This window comes from Equus przewalskii, chromosome 30, assembly GCF_037783145.1.
Source record: "Equus przewalskii isolate Varuska chromosome 30, EquPr2, whole genome shotgun sequence".
In the NCBI taxonomy this organism is placed as follows: domain Eukaryota; kingdom Metazoa; phylum Chordata; class Mammalia; order Perissodactyla; family Equidae; genus Equus; species Equus przewalskii.
Window position 1 is genome coordinate 15968414 of NC_091860.1, and position 20665 is coordinate 15989078.

The following is a 20665-nucleotide window of genomic DNA, read 5'->3' on the forward strand; positions in this document are numbered from 1 at the left end:
AGAAGCGAGGACAGATTGCCATGTATCTTGTTTTGGAATAAGATGTTGGATTTATTGAGTGACTTTATCTCTATTTCTCTCTCTCTGTCTCTTTGTTTAGATTTGATTTTATGAAATACCCGAGAGACTTACATATTTTAATGAACTAATTGGCATTAGTTTTCCCAGAACATTTATTGATTAAAGATGCTATTTGATTAAAGAGGACCTTTAAAAAGCTGGGGGCATGGTGTTGATTCCCCACCCCTTGTAGATCATCTAGATTGCCATAGAGAAAGATACTCTTTCTAACCCTGTAGTTTGCACATGTATAAACTGTTGTTCATAAAAATGACTAGTAGACAGTAGACAGCTCAATTATAATCCATTACTATTGCTTCACTAAAATTGTTGGTAAGTCACCAGTTTTTACATGTCTTTGAATTAAAGAGATCATATTCACATTCACAATACTTTGGGATTAGGGTAAGAACAATCATATTGGGGTAGCTCTCTTAGAGATCAGTCTTCAGTGCTATAAGGAGATAATCCATTAACTAACTTGGGAGATTCAGTGATTTTTCACTCCTCCATATCACTTTATTAACTGATGGTCCTGGGCCATCACCTTTAGCTCTTTATTCATCAAGGCTTGTTTCAGCACATTCTCTGGTAGTTTGATTTGGGGTGTTACACTTAGAATGTCAGGCTGTAGACCCAATGGGTTTGATGGCTAATGTATCGGTAGTGATGTGAAAATCACTGTATCTTTGAGACTCGTGGGAAGTGAGAAATTATTTTATAACATCTGCCTAAAAGCTAGTAAGCCACATAGGATTAAAAAAGCAGACAAACAAATGGAACCCATGGAATGCTTCCTAGAAAAATAGGGATTGTTCTGAGCAACAATATCTGGACTATTATTTGTCTTCTTACAGAAGTGGGAATAGGTCACATTGAATTGCCTAATTACATGAGAACATTGTTTCGTGGTCAATTGATTGTCAACCCTAAATAGTTAGCCAGGACTTTGCAGGAGATTTATATTAATGTATAGGCTAACGGACTGTGCCAGAGAGACCCAAAATACAGTGGCTTAGAAAAGATAGAACTGATTTTTGTTTGTTTGTTTTTGTTGTTTATTTTTGTCTCACCTAACAGAAGTGGTTATCCAATGCTGGTATTTTCATTCTGGGTCCAAGACAGCTGTTCCAGTTCTTTCTAGGGGCAAAGAAAAGAAACAAGGAGACTGCACTGCCAGTCCTTTTAAGGGCAAGACCTGGAAGTGGGATTGTGATACATATATTTATAAGAAATATGTATTTGGTCTTTGGTTTCTGGCATAGAGCTCCTAAAGCCCTTGGAATTTCCAAAATGATGGGAACTGTAAAGGTGGCTTTTGTTATGTTTATCAGTTGACCTTTGGATAGGACCTCAGAATGGGAAGTGGTCACTAGAGGAACCAACTGTGTGATTAGAGGGTTGGAACTTTCAGTCCCACCCCCAGACCTCAGGGGAAGGGATAGGGCTGGAGGTCAAATCCATCACCAATGGCCAATGATTTAATCAATCAATGCTATGTAATGAAACCTCCATAAAAACCCAAAAGGATGGGGTACAGAGAGCATCTGGGCTGGGAACACGTGGGGATTTGGGGAGAGGGGTGTGCCTGGAGAGGACATGGAAGCTCTGCGCCCTTTCCCTGTGCCTTGCTTGCCCTGTGCATCTCTTCCATCCCTCTCTTCCTGAGTTATATCCTGGAAATCAACCAGCTTTGTATCAAAGCAGTCAGCAGCAATATGTGCTGGCAGTTACATAGCATAAATACATAAATATATATACTATATATAAATATATTAGCAGACCGTTTGGTTTCATAACACTAAATAGATTAGAAGTTAGAATGGAGAAAATTATTCAAGTGAATGCAAAGGGAAACCTGTGAAAGATTGGATCCAGGGGGATTATTGACTCATCCTAGAGCACAGCCTTGCTGATGGCCACAGGAACAAAGAGACTGAGGAACCACAGAACCAGTAGATGTGACTAGAACCTAATAGGTGCCCTCTTTTTCTGGGGCTGTCTTCAGTAGGGATTACGAAGAGAAGTGTCAGCTCTCAGAATGACCAGAATCAATTCCAGGTCCCGGCTCTGATGAACTGTAGCTTCTGACACTGAGGATACAAGGTCTCGTTTGATTAGGCCTTGTTTGCACCACATCAACAGAATAACCCTCAACTATCATAATCACATTTTTAACCCTGTACAAAGTCAGATGTATATGAAGTATAAATCAGAATTAGTTTCACCAGCTACTTGATTGAAGGGAGAAATTGTTTTTCTTTACTTTCTCTTCCAGATTATGATTTTAAATTTTTGATCATTGCTTTTATCTCAGGAGTTTTCTGTTCTAGACCAATAGGGCAGATAGCCAATATGTTTATAATTCTCTTTATAGGAGAACCTCCATTCTTACCAGAATCTTTTGACCGAATTCTCCTTGACGCACCCTGCAGTGGAATGGGACAGAGACCAAACATGGCTTGTTCTTGGACTTTAAAGGAAGTGACATCATACCAACCTTTACAGCGAAAACTCTTTACTGTGGTATGTGATGCTACTTTGCTGTGAAAGAAAGTTGACCTTCGCTAGTTAGATGTTTAAAAGAGTGGAGCAGTGTTCACAGCAGTAATATTCACAATAACCAGAATGCGGAAACGACCCAAGTTTCCATCAGCAGATGAATGGATAAGCAAAATGTGGTATATACATACAATGGAATATTATTCAGCCTTACACATGAAGTTCTGACACATGCTACAGCATGGATGAACCTTGAAAACATTATGCTAAGTGATATAAGCCAGACACAAAAAGACAAATATTGTATGATTCCATTTATATGCGATAACTAGATAGGCAGATTCCTAGAGGCAGAAAGTAGGATAGAGGGTACCAGGGACTGGAGAGACAGAATGGGGAGTTATTGTTTAATGGGTGCAGAGCTGCAGTTTGCAATGATGAAAAAGCTCTGGAGAGGGAGAATGGTGATGGCTGCACAACAACGTGAATGTATTTAATGCCACTGAATTGTACACTTAAAAGTGGGCATAGTGGTAAATTTATGTTATGTATATGTTACCACGCAAAAAAGACAGAGACGACCTAGTTTTAAATATAAGAAGCTTTTCTTTATGTTGACTCACTCTTTTATTACACGCAATAGTAAAACTTCTTCACTGAGACATTTAAAGAATTTCAGACATTCTGCTTTATCTTTAAAAAGTCACTGAGTTGTTAACATATAGTTACTACTTGATGTAAAGAATTGGGTAGAAAGTAAATTAGTGTTTTTTAATAGAGTTCCTGGATCATGTTATATTGCAGATTAAAAGTGGGAAGTCTTGGGGGCCAGCCCGGTGGCCGAGTGGTTAAGTTCGCGAGCTCTGCTTTGGAGGCCCTGGGTTTCACTGGTTCGAATCCTGGGTGTGGACGTGGCACCGCTCATCAAGCCATGCTGAGGCAGCATCCCACATGCCACAACTAGAAGGACCCAAAACTAAAAATACGCAACTATGTACCAGGGGACTTTGGGAGGAAAAATAAAAAATAAAATTTAATTAAAAAAAAGTGGGAAGTCTAATAGAAGTAAACACATTAATAAAAATGAGAAATGACAGTGTCCAGTGTAGGATATAAAAGAAACATAAAAACTTTGCAAATTTAACTGGGCTCCAGTAGTTTCAGAAGAAGTCCAGATAGAATACTTGAGGATTTCTCTCAGTCTTGCAAAAATAGTTCAATGGATTTCACAGAATATAGATAGCATTTGATCAAAGATTACTTCATTGCGTCCTCTCAGACTTCCACTTATAAATACATAGGCTGCAGCGATAATGGATACACTGTAGTTATTCAGTCTCTGAAGTTGCCTTTGAGGACATTTCTGTTCGTCTCTCTGGTGTCTCCTTTTGTACACAAAGGTGGCACTGGTAGTGGGTTATTTAACTTTTTCTTCTTTGACCCAGTCTTCAAAGATACATCCTGGAAGTTAAAACAGCAAGCAGCGAAAAAGCAGCCTTACCTTTAGCTGAAACCCACTCGGACTTGAGGGTAAAATAAGGACACTGTTTTAAGACACTTGGCTTTTTGTTCTTTAAGGTCATAGCAAAAAGAAAATTCAGAAGCCTTTTAGGAGTAGATGCATTGATCTCAATGCAAAGGAACAGTTGACAGTATGTGAAAGAGCGTTGAGAATATAGCAGGCATGCCATTCGCAGAGAGAGAAACTGATGGAGAATGTGGACTTCAGAATCAGACACATCTTGATTTGAGCCATGGGTCCTCCAGATACGTGATTTTCGATACACTGGTTTCTATATCTGAGAAATGGGGAGAGTAACTCTACCTAATAGGGCTACCTCAGGGGAGATAATAACCACACCTCATGGTTGTTAAAAGGATTTATTGAGAAAATCTGCACGAAGTGCTGAAAACAATAGCTGGCTCACAGTAACAAAGTTTAAATTTTGATCAGCTTACTCTGGTTAAAAAAGCACAAGTATATACTATATATATATATATATATTATATGTATCTTTTTTAAGATTTTCGTTAAAATTTTAAAAATAAAGTGGGAGTTTGCGAAGATAAACTTTAGTTACTTGGGACAAATTCGTTTTTGTATAGCACCTTATTTCTTGGTTCATTTATTTACTGGACAGATAGTCATTCAGCACCTACTGTATGTAATACACTATTCTGGGTGCTGACAACACAGTAGTGAAAAAGTAACCAACTCCTGCCCTATTCATGAGATTTGTCTTCTTATTGAGAGGAAAGTAAACAAATGGGTGAAGTTATTTAGTATATTCAAGGCACTAATCCTGTGGAGCTACGTAAAGAAAGGAAGGGGGGACAGGAGCGCTGGATTGGAAAGGTTGCAAGTTTTACATCGGGTGCTCACGGAGGGCATTGCTGGAAAGTGACATAGAAGCAAAGATAAGAAAACTGAAGGAGCAAGCAATGCAGAGAATTATAAGAACTTTCCAAGCTGCTGCAAAGATCCCGAGGGTGGGAGTGTGCCATGCATGTTCTGGAACAGCAGAGGCCAGCGTTGCTCAAGCAGAGTGAGCACAGTGTGCGAGGTGAGGTCAGAAAGGCAGCCCAGAGCCTGCTTTGTGTAGGGCCTTGAAAGCCACTGGAAGGACTTGGGCTTTGATGCCAAGTGATTAGGGAGGGTGCTGGAAGGGTTTTGAGCTGCAAACTGACATGTTTTAAAAGTACAGCTCTGGCTGCTATACTGAGATGACATGGTGGGAGGGCAGCGGGGAAAGCAGGTAGACTAAGTAGGAGGTGGTTCCAATAATTCGGGCAAAGGATAAAGAGGCTTTGACCAGAAGGTAGCAGTGCAAGTGATGAGAAGTTCTGAATACCAGATATAATTTGAAGGTAAAGTCAAGAGGATTTGCTGATGGATGGGGATTTGAGAGAGGCATAAAGGATAATCTAAGGTTTGCGGCCTGAGCATCTGGAAGGACGGACATACGTCTCCAGTAGGTTTCAGAGGGAAGACAGGAGGAGTTCAGTTTGAGATGTGTCAAATTTGGTAGTAGAAACATTGAGAAGGCAAATGAATATATGAGTATGGAATTCAGAAAAGAGTCTGGCCTAAAAATGTAGAGTATCTAGGGTATCTAGGGGCTGGCCCCGTGGCCGAGTGGTTAAGTTCGCGCGCTCCGCTGCAGGCGGCCCAGTGTTTCGATAGTTCGAATCCTGGGCGCGGACATGGCACTGCTCATCAAACCACGCTGAGGCAGCGTCCCACATGCCACAACTAGAAGGACCCACAATGAAGAAGATACAACTATGTACCGGGGGGCTTTGGGGAGAAAAGGGAAAAAATAAAATATTTAAAAAAAGAAAAAAACTGGTATCTAAAGCTGGGAAACTGAATGATCGTATTTGGAAAAGTCTTTGTTCAAATGAACTTTAACAGCTTCAAGATAATGAAATGCGTCCAGGCTGGAACTCTAATTAGATAAAGAATTCTGGTCATACTGAACATCATTTTATTTATCCCAAACACTTGAAAGGTATCCTAGATATAAAATCCCTCAAAATGTTTATTTGGTCTTGTGAGATGCCGACTGATCACATTATTTTTTAGGCCGTGAAGCTGCTGAAGCCGGGGGGCGTGCTGGTTTATAGTACGTGCACCATCACACTGGCGGAGAACGAAGAGCAGGTTGCCTGGGCCCTCGCGACATTTCCTGACCTTCAGCTTCAGCCACAGGTAAGAATACTTTCAGTTTTCTCTGTGGAATCTGATACATCACAGAAACTTAAACCGGGTGTTATACGAAGAAATATATCAAGTAAAACTTGTGAAACAAATACTGTAATGAACAAGAATGTTTTTCTAATTAGACCCATTTGTGACTGCCCATAGAGAATTTTCATGTCCTGACAGTTTTTCCATGTGATCATTCCTTGCCACTGTGCTAAAATGCCACAGAGCTCACGTGTATGTTTGTTACATTTCTTTCACTTGTGGCTCTTGTTCTTGTTGCTCAGAACTTTGTTTCCAAAATGGTTTTCCCCCCGGCCCTGAGTCCTGTATTTTTCTGATATGGGAAATGTTGAGCCTTTTTTCTCAAGTCACATTAAAGCCCAAACAGGCTTTAATAACTGGGATATCAAAAGACTAGCCATAGGAAACAAAATGGTTCAGGATTATTGCTTCTTTATGATCTCTTATATAAAATCTGTAACATTTAAAAAGCTTTGTTGTCCTTACCTAGTGCTGTCTTTCTCTTATGGTTTTTATTAAAACCATATTTATGACTGCAGTTTTAGCCCATGATGTTTGAGATGAAGCCTAAATCTGTAATAGTGCTCACTTTCATTCAGATACATTGAACATCTAACTTCGGTACCTTCCTGTACAGAATTCTAGTAGGTAATTGGAATATGTAAATAAAAAGCAATCTGGAGGTGGTTTCTAGGCTCAGCAGTTAAGATAATTACATTGTAGATGAAAGGAGACTTCAGAGCTCACTTGAATTTTATATGTGTGTGTGTACACACATACACTCAATATAGACCTAAAAGAGATGGAATGTTTGTTCCTCGTGGGTTAATAAATTATAGGTTTTCAGACATAGACCTAAGAAGATATATCTTCAGTAATACATGAACATTTGTCTGTGAAATGATGACAAGTTAGGATCATGGATCTTTTGCAGTAGTGGCTCGCAAGTATTTATTGAAGTCCTTATGATTCTGTGTTCCTCTAAATGAATTGATGCAGCCTTGTTTCTAATATTCTAGTACATTTAAAAACAACAAGAAAAGAACTTTAATCATCCAATTGGTATGGGTCAGACAGAGGCATCTTTAGATGCCTAAGGAACTCTATCAGTTTTGAGGAGTCTGATAAAATAAAGGTGAGTTTTAATCTCTTGCTGTTATTGACAATAATGTTCCGCTTATTGAGTGCCCACTATATTGCCAGGCATGATACCACCTTATTTATTTAAGCCTGAGTATTTTATCTGTTTTGTCGATGGGGAGACAGAGTAGGTAAAGTTACTTGAGGTTGTCACACAGCTAACATGTGGCAAAGCTGCGATTAGAATGCATGTGTTTCTAACTGAAGCTCAGGCCTTTTGCAATGTCGGGGTACTTGATAAGCATCTGGGCCATAATAGGTACTCCTTCATCAGGTGACCAAGTGTTAACTGCTTTCTCGCTTTTCTACCTGGAAAAAGAGCATGTATATTCCTCAAAAATAAAAGCTATTGACTCATTTTTCTATTTTGGGAATTTGTGGCAGTTACAACTGTTTGTCTTCTAAGTTAAATTGTACACAGTCACACTTTACTAATTATAGGATGTTTGTCCATATGTATTTGTTTTCTCCAAATAGGAGCCACGGATTGGAGGAGAAGGGATGATGGGCGCTGGCCTGTCATTGGAACAACTGAAACAGCTGCAGCGATTTGACCCCTCTGCTGTGCCCTTACAGGACACCGACATGGATTCTCTCAGAGATGCCAGAATAGAAGACATGGTTCGGCTGGCAAATAACGATTGTATAGGTTTTTTTATTGCAAAATTTGTAAAATGCAAAAGCACCTAACAGAAAGATCCTTAGAAAGGAAATTCTGAACATTTGCTGTGTGGTGTTTTTTTTTAAAACCAAACTGTTGTCAGGCCAAGTGACTGATGGCATTGTTGCTAAGGAAACAGAAAAGGCTGCCAGCTGTTTCACCAGGATCGAGAGACTTGATCAAGAGGCTCCACTCCATCATGGAAGTAGTCAGGGTGGTATGAGATTATATTTTGTTTTTTTTAAGTAATTACTTTTTCTTTATGGATTTAGCAGAGTATAAAGAAAAGGAGATGCTTGTAGATGTTTGGAACATATTTTCACTTGGGGCTTTTGTGTTTTAATTTGTAAAGAATGCAAGTCATTTTTAATGTTAAAATCAGTGAATCAGGGGGCTGGCACAGTGGCAGAGTGGTTGGCTTCGTGGGTTTGGATCCTGGGCATGGACCTATACACCACTCGTCAAGCCATGCTGTGGCAGCATCCTACATAAAAATGAAGGAAGATTGGCACAGATGTTAGCTCATTGACAATCTTCCTTGCCAAAACATAAGTAAATTGGTGAATCTAACAAAGAATAAAATTAGCAGTATTTAATTTGGTTATAAAAAACGTTTTCTGCTCCTGAGTTCCTAAGTAGTAGTTCCTTAAGGATTCAGGGCATGGGAAGTATCACATTTACCACATGCCAGTAACTGAGCTGAGTGTTTACTTGACTTTTTCTGCTTACTATTTGGTAAATCACCCTCTTTGAAATAAGTCTGGACCTCTTTTAAATGAGAGTCTGCCTTCATAATGTTTATTTTTTTTTTCATGATTTTAAACTAAAAGCTAAAATGAGTATTTTCTTCACTTGGTAGATTAAAAATATGAGTGTATTCCACAATTTCGGTACCCTTTGTCGTCTATTGGAATATGTATTATACAAGTTATTAGAGATGTGACTGGTGAGAAAGAGAAAACCAGCTTCTGACAGCTGGGAACTGGCCGGGCACTCACAGCTCGGCCTTGGTGTTCTCCTGTTGGACACAAACAACTTCATAGAACACCAACATCAGACAAAGCAACTGTCGTGATGATGGGTCAAGACAAAAGAAATCCACTTCTTCGTAATCAAATCTGAAATCAGACAAAAACGAGAACATCACCCAAACCGCAAAGGTGAGCATACATCTCCCTATAGTGGCCAATGTAAGTGGCTGCTTTTTGTTTTAATTAATTATAACTTCAGGCTTGCTTCATCCTACCTGCTTTTCAGGTAAGATACATTAAAATATCCAATGCCCAGCCACAGTTTAAAGGCTGTCTTGTGTAGTGTTAAATATCTCTATTTTGTTAACTTTCATTCAAATTACCCAAAAATTCCTCAGCCTTGGGTGTATAAAATGGATAACTGGAAACAGTTGCCTAATAGTTTCTTCCTGTTCTTTCCTCATTGATTTCCGTTTGGAATTTCTCGTAACTATTCATTGTATTCCTCAAGATTGCAAGTACTGTTGGGTCAAGTCAGATCAGAAGGCCGCCTCTTTGAGGAAGCCTTTCTTGAACGTCCTTCCCTGAGGTTGGTTAGGCATTTCCCTCCCTCTGCGGACCCCTGGTGCTCAGATCCACTGCTGTCAAGGCGCTCACATACCCACTCTAGTGTACCAGGCACGCCCTAACCCCGACCCCAGATTGGGAGAACCCTGAAGGCAGAGAGAGACCTGTCTTCTGTCACTGCTTCAGAGCAGATCGCAAGCATGCTTACTGAGTGAGGGAAAAAATAGTGCCAGCTCCAGAAGCTTCAAACAGGCGACCGACTTCATGTCCCTTGTCCTGCCTTATATCCAGGAGATGTCATTTGACTAAAGAGAAACACTGTTGACCTGTGGCACTTTTTGTTTCTAGGGCTCAACATATTTTCCCAAACTTTAAATGTGTTTTCAAAACATCCATTTCTTCTCATGCTCTCTACAAAGCCTTATATGCTAAACTAGGATGAAAATGGTAGAGAATGAACCTAGCAGCAAACGTAAATTTTTCATTAATACCACAAATTCAAAATACAATCAATGCAGGCAAAACGGAAGAAAACTATTTGCATATTGAAAACAGTAAGGACAAATAAAGAATATTGTTAAAAACTTTTCCTTTAACATATATTTTCAGTGAGTTTCTTTCCTTCAAAAAAGAGCAAATTGGAAAATAAAACAAACACATGCAATCTTGAGACAGAAATTTAAGAAAAAAAAATGCAATAAAAAGGGAAAAAATCAGAGTACTGTGAAGGAAAATTAATATATTATCTTTTCACATATTTAGTGTTTGGATATTTCTGTGAAACCAAAAAAGCATTAATTCAACAGTAAGTACATTTTACTTCAAAACCCTGTATCACATTTTAGTTAAGTACAAATAGTTAAAAATATAATCAAACCAAAATTAAACTGACCCAGAACCACCTAGTTAGTTACTTGTTTTCTCAAACAGTGTGACTCTGACGTATTAATAAGATTTGAGTCCCCGAGACTAGCAGCAGTACATTGCTGAGCAAAGGGACAGGGTGAGGAATTCAATGTCATCAAGATGAATCTTCATTTTAAAAAGAAGAATAAAATTCAAAATCGGAATCAGTTGCTGCACATGTAGAATTAGGTGGGAGGATTACTCTGCTGTGCTCATATTTAAAAGACCCTTACCAAGCACAAGCTATCATTTTATGATGCTAAGTAACATCAGTGAATGGTATTGCCCCTAAGAAAGAGGTGAAGTGGTGTTGAACATTTCACATATTCTCAACTGTAAGAATCATTCCTAAAATGGCAATTAATACTACTAATAATAAACAGTGCAGAAACCAGCTCTTTATTTGTTTTATATGAATGACTTTAAACCAGGTTTGTTGAACAGTTCCGTGTAGCTGACAGTGAATGCAGAGCAGACCATGTTAAAAATGTGGCATTGTCCCAAAGTACAACATGACCAGGACATCCTACATTTAGCAGCACCTTTTTGTAACAGTAACTCAAAGGAGCAGTAGAGAAAGAGCATAGGAAGAACTGAAATAGGTTTGATAAGAAAACAGAACTACTAAGAACATTTCCAGCATTTTCTAGATTGACTACAAAAATCATGACTCTTCAACTGGGTAGGTTAAGATGAAGCCTTTGCTGTGTGAAAAGACTATAATTTTACATTCCACGAGTCAGTAAATATCCCATTGTCCTTGGGATTTCTTCAGTTACAAATTTAGTACAGTTCACACATATGCCCGCTATACAGTTCTCACTTATAGATGCTATGTCAAATCCTGTAATAATATTTTTTAAGGAATACTCTGATTTGGACTAACATATTCACAGTAAAGTGAGAAACTAAGAATCCGGGTACAGAATTTTAAAGATGGAATTCATTAGCACAACTCTTTGAAAGGGATTAATGGTAGCAGCAAGTACGATAAATACCAGTTAAACTTCAAGAATTTAAATATGCCAGAGACATTAATTGGGATGAAATTTCATGTGGGAAAGGATGGGGCAGCATTTTACCGTGATGGAAAGTTTATCGGAAATATTTTATAAAAGTAACTTTAATTGAAATACGGTTTCCCAATGTGAATATTTGACATCAAAAATGTATATATTCTAACTACTGGTTTTATATTCAATAAATAAACATGTCAAAAGTACAGAGCTAATTGACAAATAGATGGATTCTGAGGGAAATACTTCCTATATCAGCTGACAAAACACTATATATGTAACTCATTTTTAAAACTCTTTGAGTTTTCTTGGGGAGAGGGGGAGGAAGGAGTTAAATATGAAACAGTTTTACTGATAAAGGTCCAAGAATATTTGGCAAGAACCTGGAATAATCAAAGAAGCAAAACAAAAAAATAGATTTATGTAACAAAATAATCATATAATGTACAGATCTGAAGTTAGGCAATTATACAGAGGCATTTTCCAGGGACAAACTTCAAGTGCTAGGTACTTGCACACCTAAGACTGTCTTACCTGTCCAGTCTTGACTGGACAAAATGTACGCCTAAGAGACACGGAGAAGGTTTGAGCCTTAGCGTCATAACCACATTGTGAGCTTTCTCAGCGGCATCATTGAGGCATGGAGCTATCATCTTCCGGGTTCTCCTTCACAGTAGATGTCTGATGTACGAAAATGTTCTTAACATCTTGTTCACTTCAAGTCACCCCATTTTGCCCTGATTTCTTCTGAAGAGCAGAAACTTTGGTTATAAGAAGCACTTCTAGGTTCTGATGGACAGTGAAACTGTTGGAGTTGGTGGGGGGCGGAATGGAATGACAGGTAAACTGGGAGATAAACAACAGGAACGATAGGCAAGTTTAGAAAAGGAAGTGGGAGAAGTTAGAAAAATTTATTTTCCCACGAAACAATTCTACAAGCTGTGTAAACGTTTCTTACTAAAACAAATACTCGAACACACAAAGATTGTACATTTCCAGTGAAACTCTCACAGTTAAAAGTTGCCTGTATTTTTACTCTCTAGGAGCAAAAACAGGGAGCCAGCAGATGAATGCTTTCGTAGTCACCTTTGGCAGCAAGTTTCTTCACACACCCTGACTGCTCAACGAATCATTAAAGCAACATGTAGCACGATTCAGTACAAAGCCAGGTGGGTAGAATTCTGGATATCAGTCTCTAGTTTCTTGACAAGTCTTCAGCATTCAGATTCATCTCAACCAGTCACTCACGCACACGCTTACACACAGACGCGCACGCACACAGAGTTCCGGCTCGTATATTCCAGTGCAGTGACGTAAGACACTAGCTACTAAGAATGTGTTTGTCACAATCAGTGTGAACTGCATGGATTAGAACAACCTTTGGAGTTTGGTTATATTTACCATAATTTATGGTCAAAATTATAAACTTACAAGGATGGTAAAACATTCAGAAATCAAACCTTTTCAAGTCAAGCAATCACACGTATTTACAGTATGTACAGACTTTCTACTAGAGTGGGGATAGGTGTCTAGATGATGTTATTACAAATTTCCTGAAGGTGGGCATTTCTAGTCCCTGTAATTCATAAAGCAAATCTGCTGACTTGGCATTAAGACTCTAAAATAGTGTGATCAAACTGATATATATATATATTATATATATAATTATCATAAGAAGGTGTTTGCAGAAATAACATTTACAAACTGTCTATACAGTACACAGTACTAGTACATAGAAAATAGATTCTAACTTTATGATCCCCTTTGTGTAAGGCAAGACAGAACCTGTCCCCAAATTTAGTCAGCCAGAGGTACAAGCAAGAAACAGTGGTCCATGGATGAATGAATATGCAAATCAGGTGCCTACATATTTAAAATATGGAGAATCAAGAAATTCCACTTCTTATCTGGGCTGATTCTGGCTTGCTGGATACATCAACTACATTTTTGAAAACAACTACATTTCTTAAAATACTAACGCCACGTGGATGGCAACGGATTTTGTTCAAGTGGCAGCTACCCCAAACAGTTTTTGAAAAAGTCCAGTATACAACCGGAGGACTGCAGCCATACCAGGCGAATTTATATAGCACTTACAAAAGAAAAAAAAGTATATTAATACTCTATTTCATGCTATTGCTATTCAAGCAACAGCAGTACAAAATATACAAGACAGATCACATATGATTGCAATGTAGACCCCCAAAGATTTAGTTTGAGGGTGCTGTTATACAAGACTTACTTAAAAAAAAAAAAAAAAACACAAAAGGGCCAAAGTTATTGGCGGATGTAAACATCCCTATTCCACTCCCCAGCCTCGTTCCGTTTTTTGGATATTCCTTCTCCATCCTTGTCACAATAGCGATCCTTGGATTTATGGCGGCTTCGCTGTTTGTTGCACTCGTTGTGGTCCTGCTCTCGATCCAAGTCCCTGGCACGGTGCCGAGACTCCCTGTGTCTATGCTCACTGCTCCCGTGGGGCTCATCTCTGTGGTTGTGGTCACGGTGTGGGGCATAGTGGTCCACGTGTTCGTGGCAGTAATCTTCCTTTGGCTCTACGTAGGCAGAGTCTCGACTCTCCTGGGTTTCCGAGTCAAACGTCTCTTGCCTGGAGAGGCCTCGACTTGTCCCACTGCGATGGTTGTGGTGCTGGGCTGAGGAGGAAGAACGGTGCTGGGATCTCTTGACTGGTTCCAGGCAGGGTTCTTCTTCAGCTTGGGAAGCAGAACGGGCAGGAGCAGAGCGGTCAGTCCTCTGATCGCCTTGAGAACCCTGGTGGTGCAGGGAGCAAACACAGGCATCAGCCAGGGCCACGGCGTAAGGAACTAGCACGTCACAAAGCAAGTCCAGTCAAGTCGAGTCCCTTATAAGCATTGAAAACGCTGCCATGAAATCTCACCCAGCTTGGTTCCCTAATTTTTTTTGATAATGTCCAGTGGCATTTATAAGGTTTGTACTTTATTATATTGGAATTTATGTTAATCTGTAAGTGCCTAGAATGGGGCACAGAGTAACCTTTTTCTTTTTTAAATGTATAAATGAAGGAGGGAGGGCATTCTTTTATATGTTCTCTTGTGGTTCAAATACAGATACAGGTCCTTGAGGTTTTTCTGCACGCGGATGTACACTGAACTAGCTCTGCTTGAATACATGTGGGAAGATTAGACATCTGTAGGATGCTGGGTTTGGCTTAAGATAAGGATTCAGGGGCAAAAAAGGATAGAATACCAACTATGAGACAGGCTCTGTTCTAACCGTCACATATATTAACTCATGAATACGGCCACCCTCCGAGAGAGCTGCCTCAGGAAATGCTGGCAATGTTGGCAATAATGCTGGCAACCTAAAGCAAAGAGCAGGAAAGGAACTTATCCAAGGTTCTACACCCGGTAAGAGGCGGGGCCAGGACTTGAACCAGGCGGTCTGATTCCACTGTCTGTGCTGCTGAACGTGGAGAAAGTTCTAGTCCTGTCTGAAAGAGCAGGTAGTTGGGGACTTTTCCAGTTTATATAGATTCATCGTATATGCTGTTTACACTGCTTTTCTTACAGGTGCACAACTCACACTGAAGATGTTCAACTGACTCAACGTTTGCCTCCGCTTGGACAGAGCTGCTCTACTGGAGCCAGCACTTGCTGGATGTCTGGGCTTGCATCCCGGCAACATGACCCCAGGCAGCCTAGTTCTCAGGGAAGACGGTAAAGAGCTCCTCTTACCTGTGAATTAGAGGCTAGAGCGGGGCTAACAGGCAGAGTTGAAGTGGCTAACGTGCGGCTAAGGAGAGGGTTGGGGAGACTGCTGCTGGGAGGGTGGGTGGCCTTCCAGTAGGCCTCCAGATAGTCGGCAAGGTGCTCACAGGCATCCTCGAGCTGGTTCTCATCCAAGATCACATCAAACAACTCCTGCAGAGGCAAACATTTCAGACGGCACAGTTAGACCAGCCCAGTTGTGACAAAGTTCACACACACCCCACCCTCATAAAAGGAGGGGGGAGGGAGCAAGGGCGGGGGAGGGGCTGCTGAGCTGCACCACTTCGTATCTGCTCTTGCTTAGGTGCTCCTGCTTCCTCCTTTCCCAGTGGCTAACTGTCCACCTGCCTCAAATCCTTGTTTAGAACACTGGATGCATAACCAACAGGAGTGAGCGGAAAGTGAATAGGTGGAATATTAGTTGTTAAGGGCATGATGGAAAAGTTGTCTGTCAATAGTGCAAAAAGGAATTGATACTAGAGTAGACAAGAGATGTAAAAAAGAAAAGAATATAATTTGAACTGTAACAGGAATAAGCCTGTTTTTGACATAGAAACTGAAGAGTTTAATCTTGGAAATTAACGAGGTAAGATTAGGACACGAAATTTGGCAGAAGTGGTGGAAACCACTGATAATTTGACATGGTCCAAACTTCAAAATAGTTCAAAGTGTTTATTATAAATTTTAACATGCTCCAACCAATCAAAATGGATATAATCATAGTTCTTAGAGCTTCTGAAATACCCGCACTTAAAAAAAACCCAAAACTAGAAGTGATCTATAGTCCCAAGGCATAGTATGTAAAGCAGGGATTAGAAGTAGAATGTATTCAGATGTTAGAATCCAGGTAACTGATGTCTAGAAATTTGTTTTTTACATGGTCTCAAATCAATTTCTCAGATAATTATTAAGAGGCAGCAACTTGCTCCCTATGATTAATAAACCAACCCCAAATAGATCCATCTTGTAACCAAGTTTTTGAAACCACAAACTTATGTCATTTAAGATACTAATTAGATGTTAGTTACCAAAGCAAAGTCGCCACAGAACTTGCCGTGGCTTTTTGTAAGCCATGGTTGTGACCTGGACAAGTGCTTGTGGCAGGAGGCAGGACAGTCACTTCTTTGGAATGAAGACCACTGCTAAGTGGCAAGGACTGTCTCCCCCAACAAGCATTTAAGTGTCTGCTTTTTGTTTCTTTACTATAATGCCAGCTCTGATCTCTTCAGCTGGATTGTACCGTAGTACATAGAGCTAACTTACTGGAGGACACTGGGCCAGTTTATCAGCTGCCACCATTTGGACATTGAGGTGTTTAGCTTGAGATTTCCCTCGAGATTTTATTAACCTTTGTAAAACCTGTAAAAGATAAGATTTTTTAACAGAAGAATATCTGCACTCAGGTAAACGACAAGGTTCGTTATTCACTCCTTTCTCTGGGGCCTTTTCATATACAGCATAAATGGCTTGTAATAGATTGAGCTATAAAATATAATGTGTAAGATTATCTGCAAAATTAACATGTTAAGATAAATCCCAGTTGCACGCTCTAAAAAAGAGAAAACAGCATCAAGGCTAGCGGATATCAAACTTTGTCTCATGGCCAACTTTATTTTAAAAAGCTGTTGAGACACCCAAAAAGCTTTTGTTTATGTGAACTATATCTAATATTTACCATATTAGACATCAAAAGAATTTTCGTTTAAAAATTAACAATAACCCTATTACATGTTAACGTAAATTACTTATTTTTATAAAAATAGCTACAGTTTTTGCAAATCTCCCAGATAACTGAGAGATTATTGAAGACGACTGCAGTCTCCTGTCTGCTTATGCGTGTAATCTGCTACAATGTATGGTTTTCATTGAAATATGAAGGAAATCCGGTCTTCTACAAATATGTAGTTGAGGAAAGGAGTATTTCAGTAGCCCTTTCAGATAATTGCAGACATTCTTCTTTGATACTATGCTAAACTCAACTAATGGTAGTTTCTTAAAGACTAGTTGCCCTGTGAAATCTGAAACTATATCAATGCATTTTTCTTACTCTGTTACATTAAATTCCATTGGTCTATCTTGAAATTTGAATGGATCTCTTACCAGGCATGATCTGTAACATCATTCACTGATCATTTGGAAAATAAAGGTACACTCAATTCTTGGGTCTTCCAAATGTTGACACGTTGCATTGTACAATATTAAAACATCATATTTGTTATTATCATTGATCTCATTAGAAAAGTCTTTATCTGGTGGGAAGCTACCAGGCTTTCAGAGGTGGATACAAGTTTTCCAAAATCCTAATTTTTGTTTGAAAGCTTGGGTTTTATCATGGGTAACAAAGGCTGTTGTTTGCCTTGAAGTGACAGACCCCCTTTGTTCAAGAAAATATCTGCCAAATACCCAAGTCTAAACAAGCATAGCCTGTCAGTTGTTCTTTCAAATAAAAACGGTGCTCCGTGAAAAAAGTGGGTAGTTCAATTCACAGCTCAAATAATCACACCAGTGCTTGTCCTCAAGATAACTGACTGACTTTGATATACAGCTGAAGTGTATTTCCTGTTTCATTACTCCGAATAGTAAAGGCTTATACTTAGAGTCAAAATTTAATAAAATTAAGTGAAACTGGGTTTGGGTTCTTTTTTTTTTTTTTTTAACTGCACGTGCACAGTGGGAAGAATACAGTGACTGCTCATCCTGTCTGGTGCCACAGTCTTGATTCATGCTTAGATATTAGCAGTTCTGCCCACCATCAGTGCAAAGGTCAAAACAGTGAAAAAGGTGAATAATGTTTGGCATTATTACAGAAATAGTTTTGACCCCATGGACCCTCTGAAAGTGTCTTGGAGCCCCCCCCCCCCGACCCCCTGCCTAGAGATCCATCGACTACACTTTGAGAATCACTATTCTAAGTCGTTAAACTAATAATCATACTTTGCTTTATATCAGTCGTAAAAATTCTTAACTAATGTCTCTTCAAACTCTTTATGATGGATAAAGACATAGCCTGTTGTAACTAGAAAACAGAAAATAAATGCACATTTTAGTAAACTTTGATTACACAGCAGCCAATAGCAACTCTACTTACCTTAGGAGAAGAAATCTTTACGTACACTATAATAGGGGCCAAAGAGGTTTTACTAAGTTGAGCTGGATGATTAATAGTATCTGCATCAAGGACTACCAGTTGCAACGTTCTTGCAAGTTCAAAAATCCTTTCAATTTCACTCTGAACTTCCGCTGTAAAAAATTAAGCAAAGGTCAATTACTTCAAGTACAGTATTTTTAGGCCGAATTAAGACAAAAGTCAAATGATACACTATTTCTTCAACAGGATGGTAGGTGGGTGAGCCATTATGTAAATATCTACAGGTAACAGAGCTGATAAAAGGTATCCTTTGGAAAAGGCTATTTCTCCAGAACACCTTTAGAATTTATGGAACTGACTCAACCAGCTATAAAATTTACTTCCAGTGTAACACTATGTCTATGAGAATCAAAAATTTTGGCTCTCTCTGCTGACTTGCTTTTTGTGCTATAAAACTTCACTCTGTGAATCATTTCATAAAAATGCTGTAAAAGAGAAACTTGAGAGATATCTTTTCATGTGTTTGTTTCTAACCACTTCACCCTGGCGACGATCAGCGCCTTCTTTCACTGCAGGCGCTTATCTGAGTTTATGTGTCACGGATTGTATGCTCTCTGGATGTGACAGAGTCTAGATATGTTTCTTAGCAAGCTGAAATACAACATAAAACAAGGGAGACGTTAAGACTGTCTGTAACAAACTTGTCCAAAAACAGACTTCTCATGTTTTCCACCAACAAAACAATGGTCCTGTAACATTCAAGTTTAGAGGCAGCACTACAGAAATCCAAACGATAAGATTTACAGAAAACTCGTTATCAAACATCTAAAAATCTTCTTGAATGCCAAGAAAATTTCATTCAGTTTGTCTACTTCTCCCTGATTTCTCTAGAGTCTAAAATAGGACTGTCCAATAAAATTTTTTGTGATGATGGAAATATTCTATATCAGTGCTGGCCAGTATGATAGCCACTAGCTACCTGTGGCTAGTGTGAATAAGCAACTAAATTTGAAAAATTTACCTTAAGTAGTTTAAAGTTAAATAGCCAGAAGCTACTGTACTAGGCAGCATGGGTCTATAAAGTATAATATGTAGCTTGCAGTGGCCATTGCAATCATGAAAAGCCAAAGGCCAATTCCATGAGACTTCTGGACCTACAGAATATTTTTCTTTCTTTCTTTTTTTACCCCCCCCGAGGAAGATTTGTCCCAAGCTAGCATCTGCTGCCAATCTTCCTCTTTTTGTTTGTGGGTCACGGCCACAGCATGGCCACTGACAGGCGAGTGGTGTAGGTCTGCACCTGGGAACTGAACCTGGGCCGCTGAAGCAGAACACACCAAACTTAACCACTAGGCCACCAGGGCTGGCCCTATAGAATATGTTTTAATTCCCCTTATGCATTTGGATCCATGCAGAAGATTTTTGGAGATAATTTTAACTAGTATATTATTCTAGAAAAGGCAAGTCACTAATTGTTTGCCTCATAATATGTTATGACCAGAGTCCTTCTATATACCTCCTGGATGTCTTAGAAATCAAGGCCCAAACCATTTCACATATTAGCTTTAAAGTAATATTTGGTCACATACCACCTGTGACACAGTTTTGCTAAAAAACAACAACAACAACAAAAAAACCCAAAAAAATCAAACGAACCACTTAAGCTTCTGGATCTACCAGTTTATAAGAAACACAGGGAACAGACAGTCACATAAACTACACCAGCGTAATGCAGTTAGCAAAATTCAGACTGGAAATCCTACTGAATAAGTGACCCAGTTTCTTCAAGCAAAAAATTACAAGGAAAAAAAAAGAAGACACAGAAAACTATGGATTAAGAGATGTAAGGACCTGTGAACCAATCACAATGTATGGACTTTACTTGGATCCTGATTCAAACAAATAATAATTCATATATTTATAATGCATAAATGAATAAATGTTTATGTATAATGTATATATAAATATAAATGTTAAAAATAGATAAAATATATGACAATTGGGAAATGATCCATGACTGTGGAAATCTGATGATGCTAGGAATGTATTGTTAAGGTAGGATAATGGCATTATAGTTATAATTTAAATAAAGAGTCCCTAATATCTAGAAATACATACTGAAATATTTACAGTTAAAACCATATGATATCTGAGATTTGCTTCAAAATAATCCAGGAACAGTTGGGGGAGTCAGGAGCAGGCTGGAAATGACAATATTGACTATGACTAGATGAGAGCTGAAACTGAGTGATGAGCCTGAGGTTTTTTACTCTTT

The 20665-nt window shown here is 39.0% G+C and overlaps 2 protein-coding genes across 12 annotated transcripts in view; one reads left to right on the top strand and one right to left on the bottom strand.

Moving 5' to 3' along the window:
• Positions 1-20665, top strand: part of NSUN6 (NOP2/Sun RNA methyltransferase 6) — an 80291-nt gene that overhangs the window by 56403 nt on the left and 3223 nt on the right. The window contains exons 9-15 of one of the 4 annotated variants that reach the window (XM_070601319.1): positions 2438-2586; positions 6149-6274; positions 7312-7427; positions 7910-8310; positions 8953-9253; positions 12597-12722; positions 15105-15251. In XM_070601319.1, coding sequence (XP_070457420.1) covers positions 2438-2586; positions 6149-6274; positions 7312-7320 — 284 coding nt within the window. In that variant the 3' untranslated portion in view covers positions 7321-7427; positions 7910-8310; positions 8953-9253; positions 12597-12722; positions 15105-15251. Of the gene's footprint in view, positions 1-2437; positions 2587-6148; positions 6275-7311; positions 7428-7909; positions 9254-12596; positions 12723-15104; positions 15252-20665 lie in introns of all 4 variants that reach the window. The other 3 variants (XM_070601317.1, XM_070601316.1, XM_070601315.1) reach the window with 3 other exon arrangements.
• CACNB2 (calcium voltage-gated channel auxiliary subunit beta 2) overlaps positions 10914-20665 on the bottom strand; it is a 353051-nt gene continuing 343299 nt past the window's right edge. For all 8 annotated transcript variants that reach the window (XM_070601312.1, XM_070601310.1, XM_070601313.1 and 5 more), the window contains 4 exons: positions 18391-18542; positions 16566-16661; positions 15270-15455; positions 10914-14325 (listed from right to left, as the gene is read on the bottom strand). In XM_070601312.1, the coding sequence (XP_070457413.1) occupies positions 13831-14325; positions 15270-15455; positions 16566-16661; positions 18391-18542 (929 nt within the window). In that variant the 3' untranslated portion in view covers positions 10914-13830. The remainder of the gene's footprint in view (positions 14326-15269; positions 15456-16565; positions 16662-18390; positions 18543-20665) is intronic.